This window comes from Meriones unguiculatus, chromosome 12, assembly GCF_030254825.1.
Source record: "Meriones unguiculatus strain TT.TT164.6M chromosome 12, Bangor_MerUng_6.1, whole genome shotgun sequence".
NCBI lineage: Eukaryota > Metazoa > Chordata > Mammalia > Rodentia > Muridae > Meriones > Meriones unguiculatus.
The window spans coordinates 34,808,085-34,827,047 of NC_083360.1; the positions used below are offsets into that span (position 1 = coordinate 34,808,085).

The window sequence follows — 18,963 nt, forward strand, 5'->3', positions numbered from 1 at the left end:
TAACTGCTGAGCCATCTCTAAAGCCCCCGGGGTGTAGTTCTTAAATAGCTTTCCTGGAATGCCTCTCCCTGTGTGCTCCCCTGTGCTTGGGGAAGAAGGATAGTGTTGATTAGTGGATTAGTGTTCAGAACATGTAAATTACCGACTTTGTCATGTGTTTCCCTGGGCGGGGCCTCCCGGTGTCTCCACTGTGTCTGCTGTGATGGTCAGTTTTGCCTGGTTCCTTCACGTAAAGCATGTAGAAGGAGCCTGAGGCTGTACTGCCCTGGGTTGTGAAGAGGTCAGGGATTGGTGTCAGGGACTGAGTCACCAGTGTGTGGGACTGTTCTCCCACTCTTCTGTGCCTTCTGAGTTTTTGGCACACAGGTGAAGAAATTCAAACACAATTGATCTTCCGTAATAGTTTTTTGGAACCAGGAAGGATTAAATTTTATTCACTGTAGGTCCGTGAAGCAAAATTATATGAAATTGCCCTTTTTCGAGGATGAAGATGAGTGTGTTAGCCTTTTGATTCAGTTCAACCTGTAATTTATAAAATGGCGAATGCGCTTCCACATAGGATTTTCACTTAATGGATTTTCAGCCTTATGCTGACACAAAAGACACCTACAGAAGTTTTTACTTTCAGTATATAGAATTCAATAGATTACAAAATACCTACTGCCAGATTAGTGTCAGATGCTGTTGTCTGACAGGGCTGATGGAGGTGGTCTGAGCACGTTTAGGGCAGATACAGCTACACCGGAACTTAGGTGGGTTAAATGCATCTGACTTAATTTATGATGGGTTTACTGGGGCTTAATTCACCAGACACCAGGAACATCTGCATTTTGTTACATTTGTTTATGGGTCTCACACTGACTAGCTAGTTAAAAAGCCGTTCTTATTTGCAAGCCATTCTGGAACATTCAACTGTAAGGACCTTTTGTCAATAACAAATTTAACTTCTCCTTTCTTGGATGAGGAAGTTTAACTCTGAGGAAATTAAAACAGACTTGCTTATGAGCACACATTGTTTTGTTTCAAGTTGGTGACTTGAATTCAAGAGTCTCAGCCTAGGCAGCTGTAGGCTGAGCGCTTAGAGACAGGTATTGCCTTCACCTGGGCATACCTGGAAAACCACCTGTCTTTGTAAAGGTCTCACTGCTGTGAACACGTGTTGAAACAGCATGGTGGAGCAAGCAGGCTTGTCCTTGTCCTCCTGCCGCTGGAACCAGAGGTCCTAGGGTCCTCCCTGAGAGATGTAGCCTTGCAGTGTCCGCCTTCTGCTTGTTTGGCTTTGACATTTCTAGTTGCAGAATGGTCAGACTTCCATAGTAACTTCAGAGATGGATTGCAGCATTGCATGGAGTTGGATGGAAGTGGAAACAGGCTGCCTGTGGGATTGTCCTGCCTGAGCAGTGGAGATTGTTTGCTGGTTGGTTCACTTTGTGTTTCTTGCATGCAGTCTTCTGGGAATTGGGCAACAGCTTCTGGGTGCTCTTGCTCTTTAAGCTTTTTGAAAACTGTAAACAACTTCAGTAAGCTTTGCAGAAGGAAGCTGTGGTTTCTGGTCTTCCTGTGCACTTGTGTTTTTTAGAGGGAGGGTTTAGCATCTGATCATAGTTTTCAACCAGCTCAGAAGGGACTAGAAAACACACGGTAACTGTTGGCAGAAGGGGAGGAAACCAGGATTCTTCCAAAGAAACCTCTCCAACTGAGTGCCCCAGGAGATTGCCCATGGAGAATGAGGTAGGTTCATACCCACTGTAAGAAAGGATATCCTCGTATGAACCAGCATTCATGCCGCTTCCAGGATGTGCTTGCACACTGGGACCCTGAGCCCTGCTCCGAGATGCTGGATGGAAGCTCCTTCACTGGCTTCCTGGGCTGAGACTGGTGGAGACAGCATGTTGGGGGGGGGGGGTGGTGACCAAGGTTTGAGGCTGCATGTGGGGAGCTGCCCTGTCCAGCTAAGGTTAGACTGTCGCACTCATTCCCTGAAGGAATGAGAGGCCACGGGCTTTATGTCTTCCATGAAAAATAATTTCCTGCAGGCTGGTAGTCCAGTGAGTTCTAAGAGCACAGTTGAAGGGGAAAGTTTGAGAACTCAAGGGAACTCAGATCTGGGGAGACTTGTGTCTCAAGCATACAACCATCCATGAGTGCATAACAGACCTAGACTGCCAGCATGGACCATGGCCTGTCCCCAGCATAGCCCTCTGTGGGATTAGGGCTCCTGTGGACTTATCAGTAGAGCAAACAGGTAGGGTTGGCAGAGATTCCATTTGGTTCCATTCCTCTAGAACCAGGGAGTCCTGACGTGTGCAGGGGGTGTTGTGCCCATTGTCGTGGTCCTGTGCCCAGGTCCTTTTCCATTGGTAGGGACTGAGTACCCACCTTCCTTTCTCACCCTCCCTTGGCTCCTTTCCCTTCCCCAGACTCTCACGTATCCCAGGCTGGCATTAGTTGAGGATGACCTGGAACTTCTGATCTTCCTGCCTTCATCTCCAGGGTGATGTTAGACTCATACCACCTCACCTAGTTTTTATGAGGTGTTCTGGATTGAACGAAGGGCCTCGGCCCTTAATTTTCTTAAAAGAAAAAGAAGAGAAAAAGGTGAACCTGTCAAGGGTGCTGCAGAGAGTGCTTGAGGTTTCTCGCAGTTTGTGAGGCAGCAGTGAAGTAGGGAGGTCAGCACACCGGGCTCCGTTTTCTGTTTAGCTTGTTTTTAGCTTTTTTGAGACAAATTTTACTGTGTAGCCCTGGCTGACCTGGGGCTCACAGAGATTCCCCTGCCTCTGTTTCCCGAGTGCTCTGATTAAAGGCGTGGGACACCATGCTCAGCTCCAGCAAGGAATTCTTTCTGTTAGGATTTGTATAATCTGCAGCCTGGGAAGAACGCGATTCCAGAAAGGCGATAGGTGGGGTCTGTGGGGACTAGCTCACACTGTGCTGTGGGGCAGAGCTGTACAAGCCTGCCCACAAGCCTCCTCAGACCCTCTCACTGACATCTGTGCCTCTTCCGGTGACAGGCCCTCGTCTTTCCCAGGCCTGCTCTGACTGTCTCACAGCAGTTGCTGTCTATCTTCCTGTTAGATTGTGGGGTGGGGCGGCAGGACCTTCACTGTCACCGTTCATAGACATGCTGTGTGGCGTGTGGCAAGCATGCACAGGGCCTTTTGCTTTGAGCATGGGGTAGTCTACTAAGTAGTTGATGGTGACAATTAAATGGCATGCATGTGAAAGTGCTGAAGCGCCCCTTTGTACCTCAATTTGCTTCTGTCTCAGGCTTGCTAGCCCTTTCTCTGGAGTAGTGTGCTGAGCTTAGAGAGCCCCATCCAGCATATGTGACTGTATTTTTTACTTTGGTCCTCAAAGAAAGACCTCTCTTCTCAGGAGTCTAGAGGCATTGGCTTTTGGGGGGAGGGGCGCACATTTAAAGCCAACATTTCATTCTGTTTAGTGTGTGTCTGTCTGTGTCCATGTCCATGCCATGGTACATTTGGAGAACAGAGTCACTACATGAAAAGACCAGAGTAAGTTAGTTTCAGAGATACGTGTACTTTTGAGATAAAATCTCCCAGGCTGACATCAAACGCAAGATTCTCCTGCTTCCAAGAGCCACATCACAGGGTGTGCTACCATCAATCTCCAGATAGCTGTGATTTTTGTTGTTGTTGTTTTTAGGTTCTAACCATGCCCCAACCCCCCAGCACCTTTTTTCTTTCTGTGACACTAGAGATTAAAGCAGGCATTTGTGTTTGCTAGTGGGGTAACTACTACTGAGCTACACACCCATTCCCATTTCCAACCTAGACTATTTTAGGCATAAGATGGCAAAGACTGGAAAAATATTGACAGGATCTGAGAGGCTTTTCAGAGAGAACCTAGAACATTTTGCACTGTGTGTTGAGGAGTTCTGCCCCAGTGTTCTGTATTCCTTTCCCAGCTCTGTGTCTTGGACCTTGGCTTGCCCTTTCAACCTTAGGACTCAGTTTCTTCAAGAAAGACCTGGTCTGGAAGTTCTGTCCTGTGATGGAATTCCACTCAGCCTGCTTGCCCTTTTGGGTCCAAATCATGTATACTCAGTAACATACTACAGAATGAAGAATACAGTTGCTAAATCTGCCTTTTAATCGCGGTGTAATTTATCTGTAGGATATGGCAGCAAATTGAAATCTTGCTGAAATCTTGAGTCTGCATTGAAATCTTAATTATTTGTTCATTTATTTTATTATTTATTTGGTTGGGTTTTTTGTTTGTTTGTTTTGAGACAGGGTTTCTTTATGTTGTCCTGGCTGCCTCCTGCCTCTACCTCCTGATTAAAGACATGTGCCACCATGCCCTGCTCCTTTGCTCTTTAACCAGAATTTCCTTTTACATTTTCATGTTAAGAGCTGGTGTGGTGGCTTTCACCTGTAATTGGCAGCACTCAGGAAGGGTGGCATGAGTTCTGTCCTAAGCCAGCCTGAGCTGTAGAGTAAACCCTGTTTCAAAAAGAAACGACAGATAAACAAATTAGTGAAACAAAAAGTAGCTTCAGATCTGAGATTCACCATCCACCTTTTTTTCCTTTGTAGTACTAGAGATGGAGCCTAGTGGCTCTGGCATGCTAGGCAGGGACCCCACCCACCCCTTACATCCTCAGAGCACTTTGTTGTTTTGAGAGCCAGTCTGACCTTGATCTTGTCTCCCCGCCTCGTCGTCGTTCAGGTTAGTTTCTGGAGTGTCTGAATGCTGTCCTTCGGTCCCGCTGTCCTAGCTCTCTGTCCCCACTAGCTGAGAGCTGAGGCAAAGCTGACGTGTCGGTCAGTCCTGTCAGAGCATCAGCCACTCTGTCCAGTGTGTCCAGTGAAGTCACAGTGTCTGCAGAGGGACCTCTCAGTTGCAGTGTTCTACATTGTAAAACCAGTTAACACCATGTGAAGCACTGGAGAGGGCGGGTCATGTAGTGCTTGTCATATCCAAGGCTCAGTTCTAGGGCCAGGGAGACATCTGCCTCCACAGCCAGTATTCTCCCCAACTACATGGGTGCATTGGAGGTCCACTGGTGGATAGTGGCAGTGCTAAGCCCAGTATCTAGATAGACCTCTCCCCTGTGCCGAATGCCTGTGCTACAGTTCCAGTACAGTAAGAGGTGAGCACTGTATACTATTGTGGAGCAGCTGTAACACTGTCCCTGTAGTTCATGTATTGAAAACTTAGGAAATGCTAGTTTCTGGAGTTCTTTATTTAATATTCACCAATCACTGTTGACTGTGGGTAGCTGAAATTCCCGGGAAGTGCAGCTGTGGATGAGGGGGATTATTGCAATCCATAGCGTCTATGCTTGGTTAGACTTGAAGGCCCAAGTCCAAGAGGCACTGGAGTGTCTCCTCATGACTCAAACTTGGAATTTGGGGGTTATACTTTCTTTGGCTAGACTGAGTGGACCAAGGGTGACATCGCTTCTGGTCAGCTCTTGTTCCACTGCTTAGGGTAACAAAAAACCCAGATGGTTTGACATTATGGTAGGCCTTCAAGGCTGCTGAGCTGCTGGCTGATTTTTGCCATGGGTTTAGTTTCTCTTACTCTGCTCTTGTCCTAATTTTTCTTGAGGGCAAGGACTGTTCCGCTCACAGCCTTCCTAGATTCCTGGTCTGCTAGGCACACAGAATAAAGGGTCTGCACTGGGATTTCTTACTTCTTGTAGCCTATACAGGCTACATACTGGATGCTGGAGGTCCCAAGCTGCCAGAGGCTGGGTTGGGGGTATAGCTCAGTGGCAGGGCGCTTGCTGGGCATGTGTGCAGCTGGAAAGAGTGGACTCTCAGACAGTGAGAAGCATATGTAGGGGCATCAGGGGCTCGTCTGGTTTCTTTGCCTTGTAGAGTTCTAGCCCATGTCATGTTGTTACAGCGGGTCTGTCTTTTGGGTTGGGATTACAAGACACCCCAGGGTCCTCCCGTTACAGACTCTGTTTTATGAGCTGTATATCACTGTTACGGTGACAGTGGAAGTGGAAGTGGCCTGTGGTCTGTGGGCCTGCTGATTTGGTGAGAGCTTCTTTGGTTAGAGGCTGATCTTGGCAAAGCTCTGGTTTCACAGTTGGTTTCCTATTGCCTCCATGTGTAAGTAAGAGTTGGACTGGCAGGCAGCTTCTGGAAGGGCAGACAAACAGAGCTGCACTACCTGCTATAGGAGCCGGCCTTCAGTCACTGTGCACTGCAAGGAGCTGTGTTGAGGAAGGAGCTCTGTGGGGCTGCAGGGGGAGGGTGGGAGACAGACTCTCTGGCCAGAGTGAGGCACATGGCTGTAGAGATACTTCTGGAGGGTCAGGTTCATGGATCATGAACATGTGGACACTTAAAAACTCAGGAAAAAGAAGTGATCAAGTATAGCACATTTGGCATAATCTGAGTACCATCTGCTCAAAGGTCCCATGGTGAAGAAATCACAGCTGCCTTTGTTAGGGTGATGAAACATGATTTTTACATTGCTCAAATATGTCACTTAATTTGGGGGTCATTTCTAGCCTGCAGTTTACTGTCTGCTTGTCTTATAAGTCTCAAGTAACCATTTTCCACTGTTGTCCCATACGAACCCCACACTGAGACCATCCTGTCCAAGTGCCCTTGCCCTGTCCATCACTTCTCTGAACTCATCGTGGGACTGAAAAAACACTTGTGGGAGCTTGGGGAGAACAATCCTGGAAGGTCCTCAAAGACAGCCCATCTCTTCACTTGCCTCAGAGTGGGGACTTGGCAGGCTGGTCCCCTCGGCTCTTGTGGAAGTGCCTTGTCCTTTCTGCTGGTTGTCATCTTCTACAGATCTTAGGTCTCATGACTGTGTGTGTACATCTTGTCATAGTTTAGGCGTGAGCAGTGATAGGCAGCAATTATTCATCTGTCTCAAGTATGTACTGTTATGAAAATATAAATTTAAAAAATGGAGGGGCTAGGGATGTAGCTCAGGTGGTACAATACCTACCCAGCATGTGCAAAGCTCTGGATTCTATGCTTAGTACTGCAAAAACCAGGTCTTGTGGTCCAAGCCTAATTCTAGCACTAGCCCTCAGGAGTGGGAGACAGCACTGGAGTTCAGAATCCTCAGCTACACAGTGAGTTTGAAGCTAGCTTGAGCTAAATGAACCCATCTCAGAAAAGTAACCGAAGCTGCTGTGTGCGTGCGTGCGTGCGTGCGTGCGTGCGTGCGTGCGTGTGTGTGTGTGTGTGTGTGTGTGTGCAGTGTGTGTTGATCAAGAGAGGACTTCGGGGTCAATGACAGGCTCACAGAGGGATCACAGAGGGAGATGTAGAGTGATAGAATCAGCTCTCATGGACTATTTTCATATTTACAGGGCTCTGAGCCATGGTGTTTTCCTACCTTGGGTGCAGAGGTAGGATGTATGTAGAGGTGAGTGGTGCTGGCCCCACTGTGGTCATAGTGAGTAGAAGACAGTCTGGGGCTTTGGTGCTGGGCTATAAAGAGAGTGGTTGAAGAAGAGATAGATTGTCAAGAGTAAAAACAGTAACAGAAATAATGCTGGCTCCATTTCCCTTCACAATGTATTATACTCTTGGTGAGAGCTTTCTGAAAAGCTCTCATGGACAGCTGGTGAGGACTTGCAAGGATCATGGCTCATTTTAGAGAAGGTAGAGCTAAGTTAAGCTTCTTGTATGGGAAGCAGGGCAGCTCAGACCACGCCATCAGAGCAGGTGAACCTTGAGCCTGGAGAGTTCTGTGTTGATCCTGAGCCTGGGGTGCTGAGCTAGAGTGAAGCCTGTGGAGAGGGCGACAGGCCTGGTGGCTGTGTGTGCGCAGCTCTAGCACCAAGACCCAGGCTGCTGTTCTGACTTTTTTGAGTGGGCCTCCTGGATCTGTGTCCATTTCAGTAGATCAGTGGAATAAAACCAAGATTCCAAAGCCAAGGGCCAGGGAAGCTGTCCATGGCAGGAAGCCGCAGGCATATGAAAGGTGTTGGAGTATTTTTCTGAGGTTGGCTGAGGCTTATTTGCTTGTTGGTTTCATGCCTAGTGCTTGAGAGCTAAGCCTGAGAGTGAGGTTGAGGAGCACCCCCTATATTGTGGGGTCTCCTGGGAATCTTGTGAGTGCTGCCTGATAATTTATTCTATACATTTTGTTGTTGTTTGTTACTAGTTTGGGGGACAAGGGATATGGTTTCCCAGCCACTGCCTGCCTGGGTGCCAGGTCACATAGTAGGTGAGCCTCAGGAGAACTGTTGACCTCTCTGAACTGTCTGCCACATCAGAGAGAAACAGGATATCCTTTCTTCCTTGTATTGCTCACAGCTTTAGTTTCTGTGACCTGCTGCTATAGAGGACACACTTGAGTGTCTTGGTTTCCGTGCTGGTTTCTCTGAGTGATGAAATGGCCGGCAGCGCCATCTTTCTGCAGAGCTGGGGATAGCTTCCATTGCAGTCGTGGTAGGAGGTACTAGCTTTGACTACCCTCTCTCCTGCTCACAAGTTCATTTTGATCATAGGCTGAGTCTTCAAAACCCTGGTACCAAGCTCACATCCAGTAGCATGTGAGGCCTGGTGTGTTGGTGGCCGGCTTGGGGCCTACCTGAGAGAAGGAGCTGCATGAGAACCTAGGGCTCCATTAGGGCTTGGGCTCCTTGGAGCTTACTTGACCTTGACCGCTGAGACAGCTTTGCAGGTGGCAACCCCTGCCCCACTTGCTGCCTCCCAGCCGAGATGACATGCCTCCCAGAGCTGGGAGGAATCAGAGCTCTGCCATGTGACTGTCCCCCTGTGTCTTCATATCTATGGGAGCTGCCTTCTGCGTGTCACAGGAGCCACGTTAACAGGCCTGTCTGTCCTCCACACAGATCTGCATGGGCACTTACATGACATGTAGCTGGCCATAGAGCCATGCCTCAGCCTGTTGGCCTTTCTCTTAGGCTGCCGTGGTCCGTCCCTGTTTTCAGGGTGACTGCACTAACCGTTTTGGTCACTTCTGTTTGCTAGTAGTAGGTACAGCACAAATGTGTGAATAATGAACTCCAATCATTGCCATTTCTGCCTGCAGCCTGGAATTGTGTCGCCATTTAAACGAGTATTCCTAAAAGGTGAAAAGAGTAGAGATAAGAAAGCCCATGAGAAGGTGACAGAGAGGCGCCCTCTGCACACTGTGGTGTTGTCATTACCTGAGCGCGTCGAGCCAGACAGACTGCTGAGCGACTATATTGAGAAGGAGGTGAAGGTAAGTCATCACGGGCCACAGAGCGCCCTGCCAGACAGCTTGTTGCCAGCTCCATGTGAATAAGTTAGCCTGTGTCCCACCCTGTCTTGCCTCTGATGTATCTAATGACTGGGAAACTCCAAACCCAGTCCCATCCTTGACTTTGGTTTCTGATCCTTTGTTTGGCAGTGTACTGTCCTGTCTTGAAGGTCATGGATATTGTGTTCTGCCATCAGAAAAGGCTTGTAGAACAGGGAAACCACGACTTCTCCAGGTTGCAAGTGATAACAGGTGCTTGTTCGGGCCCTAGAGCCAGCACAGGTGCCACTGTTCAGGGCCTCAGCCTGAACGCTGGAGGTTTTGTCAAAGGCCCATGTGCCCAAGAGGCTGTTCAAGCTGTGTGGTGCCCCCAAAATGAAAATGTTAATACGATGCTAGAAAGCCATGAGTTCAGAGAGAAAGGAGAGGTGACAGGCTGTGGGTTCCCGTAAATGGAAGAAAGGAAGCCAGTGCAGGTGATGTAGCCCATTTAGTGGATCCAACTGGGCCAGGTCCCCGCAGAGGCCAGAGGCCAGTGGCTTAGGAGGCTTCAGGGGTAACCAAATATGGATTAGTCTGCACCCTCCACACTGGGAGGTGGAGCTTTGGATACTGACACCTGGTGCAGGAGTGGGCGGGAGAGACCCAGACCGGAGAAGGGGAAGTTAAATCAAAGCCTGTGACAGATGGTGAGAATCCATGAGCCCTTTTATGTTCAGGCTTCAGAATGTCTGTGAACAGGCCTCCCACAAACAGCTCACAGTCAAGTGTCGCTTCTCCTTCACTTCTGCTTGAGGAGTTTGTACTGACCCTAGAAATTAACCACACAGTCAACTTGAGTAAAGCCCAGCGGATGCAGAGTCTGCCCAGTACACGTGTCTAGTGAGCTCTTCAGGGGCCTTGTTTTAAACACAAGCAGCCGAGGATACATACACATTGAGGCAAACTTTCAACATAGAGATTTGAGCCCAAGACAAAAAACAGGAATGAGAAAACAGTGGCTCCGAAAGAAAGAACACCTGTGGACAGTGTGTGTCGCTTGATGGTGGGTCATGTCTGAGAAAAGCATTGGTGGGTAGCTTCATTGTTACGAACATCACAGAGTGTTCGTAGACGGATGCAGCTGTGTTCTTGATGTTATGGCAAAGTGGGGTAAACGGGAGATGAATGAGGCTGCTGTTGGCTGCTGGTGAACTGCTTTCAACTGATGACAATAAACTGAGGTTTTGGTCTGCTTTTAAAAAATTTTTACATGAATTAACTGATTAATTTTATATGTACGAGTGTCCTACTTAAGTGTATGTCTGTACGCCACATGCGTGCAGTGCCCACAGAGGTTAGAAGAGGGCGTGGGATCCCCGAGCTAGTGTTGAGAATGGAACCCAGGTTTTTTTGTAAGAGCAGCCAGTACTCTTGACCTCTGAGACATCTCTCCATCTCTGGTTTGCTTTTTTGAGACAGTATCTCACTGTGTATCTCAGGCTGCCTTTAACTGAAGGTCCTCCCAAGAGAGGATTGTCGGAGTGTGCCACTAAACTTGATTATAAACTGTTTGAGATAGTACACTAAAAATGCTGAAAAGTATCACATAGTAAATTCATAGACCAGTAACATGGTTATATTAGTTACTTTTCTCTTTGCTGTGACAAACCAGCTGACAAACAAATTAAGGGAGCCTGCTTTCCTTCTTTCTTGATTTTTTAACTTCTTACTGATTCTTTGAGGGTTTCACATTATGTGCTCCAATCCTGTTCATCTCCCCGTCGCCTCATATCCACCCTTTGCTCTTGTAACCTCCCCAAAATAAGACATATACACACAAACAAACAAACAAAAGGTAGAAAAACATCTCATCATGAAAGCTGTAGTGTGTCACAGTGTGTCCCACAGTATATTCCTCTGTCCACACGTCTTCACTGAACACATGTTCATTGCAGTGACTCATTGGTCTGGTTTGAGATCTCTAGCTTTTGTGACACTGTCAATAATGGATCCTCACCAGGCCTTCTCCTGGTTGCCCTGTGTTATAGAAATCCTGCAGCTTTGGCTCAGCAGGACCAGCCCTTTCACACCCTGCAATCATTCACAGATGATAAAGATTTTAGGGTGGGCCCATTCTGAGCCCTAGCTCTGGGCTCGGTGTAGCTGGGTTGGTCAGCCTGGCAGCTAAAGGGAGGCTTTCTTTCGGCTCCTCATGTGAGGGTGTACCATCATAATGGGGAAGCATGGCACAAGAGCAGGAGGCAGCTGGTCAAATGGCGTTCAGGCAGCAGAGGGAGGCGAACGCTCATGCGCAGCTCGCGGTCTCCTTTTGATGTAGTTTGGGATCCTAGGCCGCGGGACGGTCTGTAAGCGACCTCACAGACATCCCCCTCAGCGTGTCTCCTGGGTAATTCTGTATTCTGTCAAGTTGACAGTACTAACTTCATAGTCTTTTATTATGACTGTCAAACACTGTATGTGTGCTGTATGGCTATTGTGTAGCTATTAACGTATTACAGCTTGTTCACACTGTGTCACTATGAACTGAGCCATGTGTTGCACTGTGGTATTAGCATAGCCACAAAGTTCGTCCTCATGAGAAAAGTTTGATGCCTTCATGATCTTAGGGAACCAGTGTTATATTAGTTGCCATCACTAGACAGCACATGGCTGTATATAATATTCTCAAAAAGACAAGAGGACATAGTGTTAATAATGAAATAACAAGGATTCTACCTCTGTTTTTAAATTTATTTAGTTTTTGGTGTGTGTGTGAGAGAGAGACACTGGTAAGTACAGTGCAGAGGTTAGCAGTATTGGATTACCCTGGAGCTGAAGTTTGAGATGGTTGTGTGCCATCTGATGTACATGCTGGGAATGTGGGTCCTGTGAAAGAGCAGTCTTTCAGGACCCAGTAAGAGAGCCTTTCTCAACAAACAAGGGAAGCAGCTCATGAGAAACAACCACCGCTGACCTCCACATGTACGTGTGCACACACACCATGTACACACACACACACACACAAACAAACCCCACAGCATTGAAGAGAAAATAAAGCACATTTGAGTGAACGGGGAGACATGAAAGAAAGCGGAGGCATGACTGGAGAGAGAGAGAGATATTGTGTTGTATGCTGAAGATTCAGCCTAATTCATGTCAGTTCTCCTCAGGTTCATGTGAATGGACCAGCCACCTTGAAATTCACAGACTGCACAGGGTACCCAATATGAAATACGTAGTTCAACTAGCTTGATGATAAATTTTTGTCACAGTTCCGTTAAGCTATTTTTGTAGACCGAAGCACGATTAGGCAGCAGTGTGCCTGCAAAGGCTAGAGAAGAGTGACTAAAACAACGTGTTTTGTTTTGTTTTTGTTTTATTTTGTGTTTTGAGAAAAAAGAGAATAATATGAGGAGGGCAACTGTTTCCAGCTGTGTTGAATTTCCCCTGCTTGTAGGCTTGTGGAGAGCTGACATGGACTGAGGGATAGGATTGTGAACCTAAAGGTAGACCCACACAAATCTGCAAGAGCCATTCTGTGGAGGAAGAAGGGCCATGTCAGAACATGCTGGAGCAGTTGGACAATATAGATAAAAAGGGACCTTGCCAACCACTTTATGCCTTCACAAAAGCCAACTTAGAGTAGACTGTGGGGTTAAGTGTCCACTTAAACTTGTAAGCAGCTGGGTGAACACTTTTAATCCCAGCACTCAAGAGGCAGAGGTAGGTAGATCTTTGTGGATTTGTGGCCAGCCTGGTCTACCTAGTGAGTTCTAGGGCAGCCAAGGCTACCCAGAAAAGCCAGAACCAAACCAAACCAAACAAAAAACTTGTAAGGGTGTTGGAAGGGGACAAAAAATAATTCATGGTGTCAGGCTAGGCAGAGTTAATCGATGATACCAGAAATGATGCATAAAAGGAAAACTGATCATTCAGACTTTCAAAATGCAAAAATTTCACTCTGCATATGAGGATGAAAATAGCAATAGAATGTTTACTTCACGTGTACAAGAATTCTGTCCTCATACCAGATGAGAAGACAGACTGAAAGAAAATATTTGCAAACCACCTATATGACCAAAGCTAGTATCTGCAATACAGGAAAACCTCTCCAGTCTCAGTGTGAAAACAATCCAGTTCAGTCTGGACAGATACTGACATTGCAGGGAAGGAGAGAACTGAAGTGGTATTTGGGCATGAAAGGATGTCCAGCTGTCGGGGAAATGCAGGTGAAAGCCACAGTGACTGTCAGCACACTGTTAACAGAACAGTGAAATAAAACAGCGGCAGCACTTGCCCCTGCTGAGGACGCGGGGCACGGAGCTCACATCCCGGTGCTGGGAGGAAGGCTGGCACCTTCTCAGAACCTCAGTATTAGTAGCCCTTGAACTTGTCAAGAAGCCTTCTATCCCGCTGAGCTGCACAGTTTTATTTGTATGAAAAAGTTAGCATGGGGGAGGGGCAGGTGGATCTCCATGAATCAAAGCCAGCCTAATCTATATAGGAAGTTCCAGGCCACCTGAAGGTACATAGTGACCCTGTTCTCAAAAACAAAACAAAAAGAGAGGAGATTGTGCATAGCTGGGCATGGTGACTGCTCCTGTGATCTCAGCTGCTCGGAGGAATGAGGGGAGGGTCACTTGAGCCCGTTCAAGGTCATCCTGGGCAGTGTGAAGGAAGGAGAGGGATGGGGATGTTGCTGATAACATTAAAGTGGTAAATAATCAGCTTAGTCAGTGCACTCGGGAGACAGGCCGGTTGGAGCTTTGTCGGTTTGAGGCCTAGAGCATGGTCCAAGACAGCTAGGGAAGATTGGAAGATAATGTAAAAGTATTAAAATGATAACTGAAGTAATAGCAATATAAATTCGTTATTAAAAAAAAAGCAATGTGCTAAAAGGCTCAGACTCTAGCAAGGCTGCCATTTGTAAGTGGCTTATAGTATTGTCCTGGTTGAGTGAGTTGGTGGTTTTTATATTAATCTAAACAATTGATTTTTAGTCTTTTACATTTATTACTCTGATAAAATAAAATCAGCACAAAAATCTGCCAGTTGAAAGGAAATACTTCTCTCTACTCCATTGTGGTTCTTTAGGAAAATATTCTAGGCTGGACATGGTGGTGCATGCTTTTAATCCCAGTACTCAGGAGGCAGAGGCAGGTGGATCTTTGAGTTTGAGTCCAGCCTGGTCTACACAGCAAGTTCCGGGACAACCATAGCTACATAGAGAAACTGTATGTATATACGTATGTATGTATATGTACATATGCGTGTGTGTTTTAGGTTTTGAATGAACATTGATAAAGTCAATGCAGTCAGTGAATGCTGAGTCCACACAGCAGTGTTTCACATTTTCACATAATTCTTACTTAATGCTCACAAAACCGTCGTGAACTGCAACATTTTCTGGTATTTTTCATCGCTTGTTGACCTCTGGCTCAGTGTATTTGTTATGATGGTAGCCTGTGGTGCTCTGGGTATGTGAGTGAGTGGATACCAGGCTTTAATTCTGCCTTCTCCACAATGCAATGATGCTGAGTTCGATTTACCACTTTGCTCTGCAGTGTGGGGCTGAGATCAGTTTTAGGGGTTCCAGGTGGCCTTTCTACTTGATTAGCTCTTGTTCCACAAGTCGGATTATGGCCTGTATTCAGTAAGTGGTGGGTAGCCAGCCACCAGCTCTTTTTCACCCAAGGGATACCGGGAGGCACACTTGTCCTTGCAGTGATTTCCGGGTTTCCATATGTCCGTATCATACACAGGGCTTGTTGGCAGGGTCTGTCCCAAAATGTCAGCATCACCTACAACTTTTATTCCCGAAACCTTTGAAGATTATCATTTTCTCAGTTACATGTACCCAGGTCAGCCAGTCCCTTGAGAAAGTTGAGTCCTTCCTTTCAGGCTTGGCCTCTCCATCACATTGGGTTTGAGAGCTGCTGAGTACCACTGTGTGTGGTATGGTCATATGGGAGTCAGGGAATCACTGCAAGGATGGGACTACCTCCCAGTGTCCCCTGGGTGAAAAAGCTGGTGGCTGGCCACCCATCACTTACTAAGTATAGGACGTAATCCTCACACTGGCCCTGTGACCTGCAGAATGAGCTATCCAGCCCTGGTGGAGACAGACGGATGCAGCTCTGTATTCCAGCTCGTGGATGCAGCACCGCAGGCCCTCCCCCAGTTCCTCCCCAGCTCCTGCCTGTGTATATAGTAGGCAGGTCTTGGAGCTAAAAGAGGTAGACATTGTCCCATTGTTTTTCAGCCTGGGAGATTGGGACACTCTGTCTTTTAGCATGGGAACAGGCTAGAGTGTTAGAAGAGCCTATGGAGGGAGGGGCTGGAGGGATTCACCTGGATCTCCTCAGCTCGGGTCTCAGTATAGCTCACTTCCCATCTGGGCCCAGACTTGCCATGGGAACCTGTTATTCAAAGGGCAGTAGATGAAAGTGAGGTGGGGGCTGATCCGAGATTGCTTAGATGGACTTAGACTGAATCTTGTCCAGTGTAGTTTGGGAAGGAGTTTAGGACCCTTCTCCCTCCACATGAAAGCCTGAGGAAGAGGCTGCCTTGCCAATGAGGCGCACATAGGAGCTCAGGATGGGGGTGCCCAAGCATCCAGCTGTACTGTTTTCTCTCACTCTGCCTGTAGTAAGTGGAGCTGATGACCCCATAGTCACATGTCCCCTTGCTTTCTCATAGCTTTATCAGTCATGTCTCGCAGCTGTGACCTAAACTTGCCATGATGACATCATCAGTATAGCACATGTGTGGGCAGGGCAGGTGGTTCTCTAGGAGGCTCCGGGCATACTGAGGTTGCTTTCCCGCCTGTGACTTTGCTTACTGAAAAAAGTTGCTTTACTGTTGTGTGTTGGCTCACCTGTGATCCTAGCACTCAAGAGACCCCAAACTTGAACGCAGCCTAGGCCACACGAAGAGTTCTATGTCAGTCTGGCCTACAGAGTAAGACTATCTCAAAACACAATAAAAACCTAAAAGGCTTAAGTAGTGAGAGCCCTTACCTATATGAAGAAAGTAGCATCTGGACTGGAGATACGGCTCCGCCAAGGTGCTTTTGGCTCTCGAAGGGAACCAGAGTTTGGTTCCTAGCACCCGTATCAGGTAGCTCACAGTATGTGTAACTCAGTTTGAGGATATCTGATGCTCTTTGGCCTCTGCGGGCACCAGTACACACATGGAAAATGTTTTTACCCAGTGAACCATCTTCCCGTGCCCTCAGTCCAGACTGGCCTTGAACTCCTGACCCTGCCTTTACCTCCAGAGCGCTGGAATTATGGCATGCTCCACCATGTCCTGCTTGAAACACCCTCCACCCCCATTCCTTTCTCGGGCGTTCAGAAGAAGTCACTATTGATCTTGTCTGGGTCTGTGACTGTCTAGGAAGGCTTTTAGTTACTGAGTCTATTTCTTGAACAGATCATCCTGGGTTGGGCTATTCCGTGAGTTCCTTCTTTGGTAGATTCTTTCTGTAAGCGGACATTGTATGGTGGCCTTTTTAAAGATAAGATGTATTTATGACCCAGAATATGGTCACTATAGATGGATGAGGTGAAGAATGTGCAACCTTTTGTTGCTGGATGGTATTGACTGTGTGTGTGTGTGTGTGTGTGTGTGTGTGTGTGTGTTTTACTGGGATTAAATCTAGGGCCTCACACATTCTCTATCCTCAGTACCCAGTATCTCTCTATGGATTGGTATATTTAGACCACTCAAAGTAAATAATGATGTAGCTGGTTAATACTTGGTATATTTAACCTTTTTCCTTCCCTTGGTCTTTTTTTTTTTTTTTCCTTCTATTTCTTCTTTCTCTGGTTTATTTGAACATTTTATACAGTCATTTTTTTTTCTTTTTGTATATCTTCTCTCTGACCATATCACATATATATTTATATATAAGTTTAATTCAAATGTATATATATTTTAAATATTTATTTATTATTGATACAGTATTCTGTCTGCATGTGTGCCAGCAGGCCAGAAGAGCACCAGATCTCATTATAGATGGTTATGATCCACCACGTGGTTGCTGGGAATTGAACTCAAGACCTCTGGAAGAACAGCCAGTGCTCTTAACCTCTGAGCCATCTCTCCAACCCCCCCATGTATATTATTTTAATTTAATATACTGCCTTAGAATTTGAAGAAAGCATTTACAACTGACCTTGCTCTGCTTTCCATTTTACTGCTGAAGACAGCTTGTGTAACTCTTATCAAAAAAACACCAAAAGTGTTTCAGATATCAGAGTTTTTCTGGCATTGGAGTATTTGCATAATGTTTTATGGACTGAGAATCCCTGAAAATCTAAAGTACTCTACAGTTTAAGACTTTTGCGCATCCTGTCGATACTGAAAATATTCGGTTTTGGGTTAGGGATGCCTGCTGTGCTCAGTCCACCCCCACATCCCAGTACCTCTTTTGTTTCTGTTTGTTTCGCTTGCTCTTCAGTTACCCAGTTACCCTCACCCAGTAGACTGTTGCTGTTCTTATTTTCAAGCATCTGCTTGTAGGGCAATTAAAATAAGAAAATGGAAGATTTGATTTTACCTTTATTTACATAATTCTTTCTTCCATGTAGCTCACAGATTCGGATGATGTGATTTCCCTTATTTATTTTTATTTTATGTGTGTATGTGAGTGCCTGAATATGTATGTATGTGTGGACCACACGTGTGTGGTGCCTGGAGCAGCCTGAAGGTGGCATTGGATTCCCTGGAAATGGAGTTACGGATGGCAGGGAGCTGCCAGGTAGGTGCTGGGAGCTGAACCTGGGTCCTCTGGAAGAGCAGCCAGTGCTCTTAACTGCTAAGTCCCTCTGAAGTTCTTTTAACATTTCCTACCAAGTACCTGAGACCTTCAGTTTTTGTTTGAGAAAAATAATTTCTTCTCTCCTTTTTGCCTGCCCCTTCCCCCTTCTGAAGCAGGGTCTCACTCAGTAGCCTTTGGGTGGCCTAGATATCTGCCTGCCTCTGCCTGTGCCTCTGGGATGCTGGGATGAGAGGTATGTGCCAGCACAGCTGGCCTGCTCTTGTTTTATGAAGCCTTGCTCATAGCTCTGGCTGACAGGAAATCACTGTGTAGCTGGACCTGGCCTCCAGCTTGTACGGATCATCTGCCTCAGCCTTTATACCTGGCTGAAGCTTTACTTCCTCTTTTCTTTCTTTCTTTCTTTCTTTCTTTCTTTCTTTCTTTCTTTCTTTCTTTCTCTCTCTCTCTCTCTCTCTCTCTCTCTCTCTTTCTTTCTTTCTTTCACTTTTGAAGAATAATTTTCCCGGATTCACAATTATAGGCTCACAGATTTTTCTCAGAAATGTTTATTTTTGCTTGCATTCTGGAGAGAAGCTCAGTGTCATTTTTAACCTTTGCCTTTTTATGGGGTGTTTGGTCCACTGTGGCTTCCTACACGATTTAGCCTTTAGTTTTTGTTTGTTTGTTTGTTTGCTTGTTTCTCTTTCTGAAAACTGAGTATCCTGAGCATATGCCTTTAATCTTAGCACTCTGGAGGCAGAGGCAGATGGATCTCTGTCAGTTCAAGGCCAGCCTGGTCTACAAAGAGAGTTCTGGGACAGTCAAGACTACACAGAAAAACCTGTCTTGGGAGGGGGAAAAAAAAAAGCCCAAGTATATGTTTATATGTAAACTTTGTGCTTTCTGTCTTATTTAGTGCTCTGATCTTTCTGGCGGTGGTTTGGTATATTCACCTTAAGTGGAGAAATGCTTAGGCATCAGTACTTTAATTTCTTTTGCTTTCTTCTTAA

The 18,963-nt window shown here is 46.5% G+C and overlaps 1 protein-coding gene across 5 annotated transcripts in view; it reads left to right on the forward strand.

Annotated features, from left to right (window-relative positions):
• The window catches only part of Ccm2 (CCM2 scaffold protein), a 56,933-nt gene that overhangs the window by 16,786 nt on the left and 21,184 nt on the right, over positions 1–18,963 (forward strand). Inside the window, exons 1-2 of one of the 5 annotated variants that reach the window (XM_021648229.2) lie at positions 1,585–1,731; positions 9,016–9,189. The exons of 1 other annotated variant lie outside the window; for it this stretch is intronic. In XM_021648229.2, the coding sequence (XP_021503904.1) occupies positions 1,720–1,731; positions 9,016–9,189 (186 nt within the window). In that variant the 5' untranslated portion in view covers positions 1,585–1,719. Of the gene's footprint in view, positions 1–1,584; positions 1,732–7,350; positions 7,378–9,015; positions 9,190–18,963 lie in introns of those variants that run through there. 3 more of the 5 variants (XM_021648230.2, XM_021648228.2, XM_060365651.1) reach the window with 3 other exon arrangements.